Genomic DNA, 2,911 nt, shown 5'->3' with positions numbered 1-2,911 from the left:
GGCCGGGGCGGGCTGGCTGTACCTGCTGCATTGTCCATGTTCTCACACAGGTCCGCCAGCAGCTCCAGGGCTCCCTCGCGCTCCTGCTGGTCAGTGGCCAGTTCAGCCTCGCCAGCCGAGGAGGGCGTGGGCTGGGACAGCACCCGGAGGCAGTTCTTCATCTGCTCCACCTCCTCCCGCTGGCCCCTGAAGGCGGCGGACATGGCCTCCTGCAGCCACTGGCGCCTCTGCAAGGTGAGGTGGGGCGGGAGAAAGAAGCAAACCTTATCAATCATCGACTCAGGAGTAACAGTCATTACCAATAACAGCCGGGGCGTCCCTGGCGGTCCACTGGTTAAGAGCTGGTGCTTCCACTGCAAGGGGCACAGGTTTGATCCCTGGTCAGGGAAGTTCCCCATGCCAAGAGGCACAGGCAAAGGAAAAAATAATAATAACAGCCAACATTGAGGGCTGAGTGTCCTTCAACTAACAGATACCTCCCAGGTACCTTTTCCACTAATGCTCTTTTCTGGACACTGCATCTATGGAGAGACTGGTTGTGGGGCATGACGGAAAAAGAAGGGTCAGCAACACCTAGATTCTTGTCCTGAACAACTAGAAAGGGACGGGGCAGATGGCAAGAGAAGCAGGTGTGGAGTGAGACGAGTACAAATTGGTGCTGATTTTTGAACTTGTTAAGTTTGGGGGATCCATGACATACACAAGGCAAAATATTGAGAAAGACACCTGAAGCTTAGGAAGGAGGGCCAGCCTGGACCTGGATTTCTCAGCCATGACCCTACTGACACCCTGAGCTGGACCGTTCAGCAGTGGGGGTCATCCGTGCACTGCAGGACGCTGAGCCACATCCCTGACTTCCACCCACGAGATGCCAACAGCACTGCCCCCACCCCCACAACCCGCCAGTTTGCAACAACCAAGAATGTCTCTGCCCATTGCCAAATGTGGTTAAAACCATCCCTCCAGGAGAGAACCACTGGCTAGAGATATAAACTTGAGAGTCGTCAGAGTAAAACCTCAACCCAATGTGAGATCATACAGGAAGTGAATGGAGAAGAGAGAGTGCTGGTGTGCTCTATGGTCAAGGGACTGGAAAATGAGGATGAACCAACAGAGGCGGTGGGGAAGAAGAGCCAGTGAGTGGGATGAAAACCAGAAAACCACGCTGGTCCATGCTCCAGAAGCCACATGAAGAAAGAGCTCAAGGGGACAGGGTCGTCATCGAATGCTGCTCGTAGGTCAAATAAGATAAGCACTGAGAACTGGCCACTGGGTGTTTTTCTTTTTGGCCCAACTCTGTGCTAAGTGCTCAGATGAAGGATCTAAAGTCATAGTCCTGGATAAATTTGGGCAAGATGTTAATCTTTTCCGTGCCTGTTGGACCACCTCATGGTCCTAGAGGCTCAGTGACTTCATGGATGTTACTGTATTAACACCATGTTTCATACACTGCAACTGTCACCGCCAAGTAAACATCACGTATAGCAAATAGTGTTCTTGATTTCCAGAACAGCCTTCCATGGTTAAGTATTAATATTACTGCTATTCCCACTTCACAGATGAGAAAATGGAGGCACAGAAAAGGGTGACTTGCCCAAGGTCACACAGTCAGCCATCCACAACACCTAAGTCAAATCTAGGTGGTCTGTCCACAGAACTCTTATTAGAGTCTGCTCTTAATGAGAATATCCTGCTGCCTTCAGGAGCAAAGCCTGTGTACCAGGTGTGATGTTGAGACCCACTTCAACAGGACTCTCAGAACTACCCTGTGAAGGGCCACTCCTTCTTATCATCAACATCAACTTGCAATTGAGAATCGATGCTCAGAAAGATGCAGTGATACCCCCAAGGTCACACAGCTGTAACATACTGAAGCCATATCTGTTTCGCTCTGGCGTGCCCTTGCGTTTTCTTTTTTTACCATGAGGTTATTCTGCCTTCCCGCACAGTGCAGGGTCCCAGGATCTGACTTTCAGTCTACAGAAACCCTATGGAGCACAAATACAGCCTCCTATGCCTTCACACAGGCACTACCGCCCCTCCCCAGATATCTCTGTTCCCAAACCCCTCACCCCACCTTCTCGGACCCCCGCCCTTTACCTCCTCACTCATGGGTTCTGGAGGGGGGTCTGGCTCTTCAGAGCCCGCCGTGATAGCCATCTGCAGCAGGCCTTGGAGGTTTCGCGGCGGCGGGGGATGGCCCGAGCCGCCCTCGGAGGAGCCGCTGCCCCCTGACGAGCAATCCTGGGAGGCTGAGGGTAGCGCCAGGGGAAGGCGACTGCCCCCGGAGCCCTGGTTCGCCATGGGCAGTTTGCGAAGAAAGGAAGAATGTGTTGGGGTAGGGGGTGGTCACCGCTGAAGTAGCTCTGGCGTCCTGACGGGTGGACTCCTGGGGGTCTGCTGAGAAGGTGGCGTTTTAGGGGAGCTCGGCGGCCCTGCATGATTCCAAACCACGCTGCCCACACCTCCTTTAACCACGGCCCCCTTTTCTTCTTTCATACCAACAGGCCCCTTCCCCAAAGTCAGCAGTCCCTCTCTCCTCCCTAGCAACAGGCCCCACCCACTCTCCCTAGCAACCCCCTCCTCCATCTCCACCGCGGTCGTTCCCATCTCTTGGCAACCCCACCGCCCAGCCTTCAGAGCAAGAAGCCCTCCCTTTGGTCATCTTAGCGACATGTCCCCTCCCTCCTGTCTGACGAGGGGAGCCAGAGCGGGGCGGACCTCACCTCCCCGAGCCTCGTGTCGCCGCCGCTACCGAAGATAGACTCGCCCGCACCTGACTCTACTGGGCGCCGCCATATTGACCGGAAACACGCACGGTCTGGCCCGGAAGTTCCCGGAGCAGCCACACCAATTGGGACCGTGAGGCGGCTTCCCCGGGCTCTTAAGTTCTTCCCACCTGGCGGGACAC

At 54.8% G+C, this 2,911-nt stretch overlaps 1 protein-coding gene across 1 annotated transcript in view; it reads right to left on the bottom strand.

Annotated features, from left to right (window-relative positions):
- The window catches only part of HSPBP1 (HSPA (heat shock 70kDa) binding protein, cytoplasmic cochaperone 1), a 10,007-nt gene extending 7,295 nt beyond the window's left edge, over window positions 1–2,712 (bottom strand). Inside the window, 3 exon segments of the mRNA XM_010853543.1 lie at window positions 18–227; window positions 2,101–2,336; window positions 2,339–2,712. Coding sequence (XP_010851845.1) covers window positions 18–227; window positions 2,101–2,336; window positions 2,339–2,441 — 549 coding nt within the window. The 5' untranslated portion in view covers window positions 2,442–2,712.
- Between the last annotated feature and the right edge of the window lie 199 nt (window positions 2,713–2,911).

This window comes from Bison bison, unplaced genomic scaffold (genome assembly GCF_000754665.1).
Source record: "Bison bison bison isolate TAMUID 2011002044 unplaced genomic scaffold, Bison_UMD1.0 scf7180017853174, whole genome shotgun sequence".
Taxonomy (NCBI): Eukaryota; Metazoa; Chordata; class Mammalia; order Artiodactyla; family Bovidae; genus Bison; species Bison bison.
This window is presented reverse-complemented; position numbering and strand designations above follow the sequence as displayed.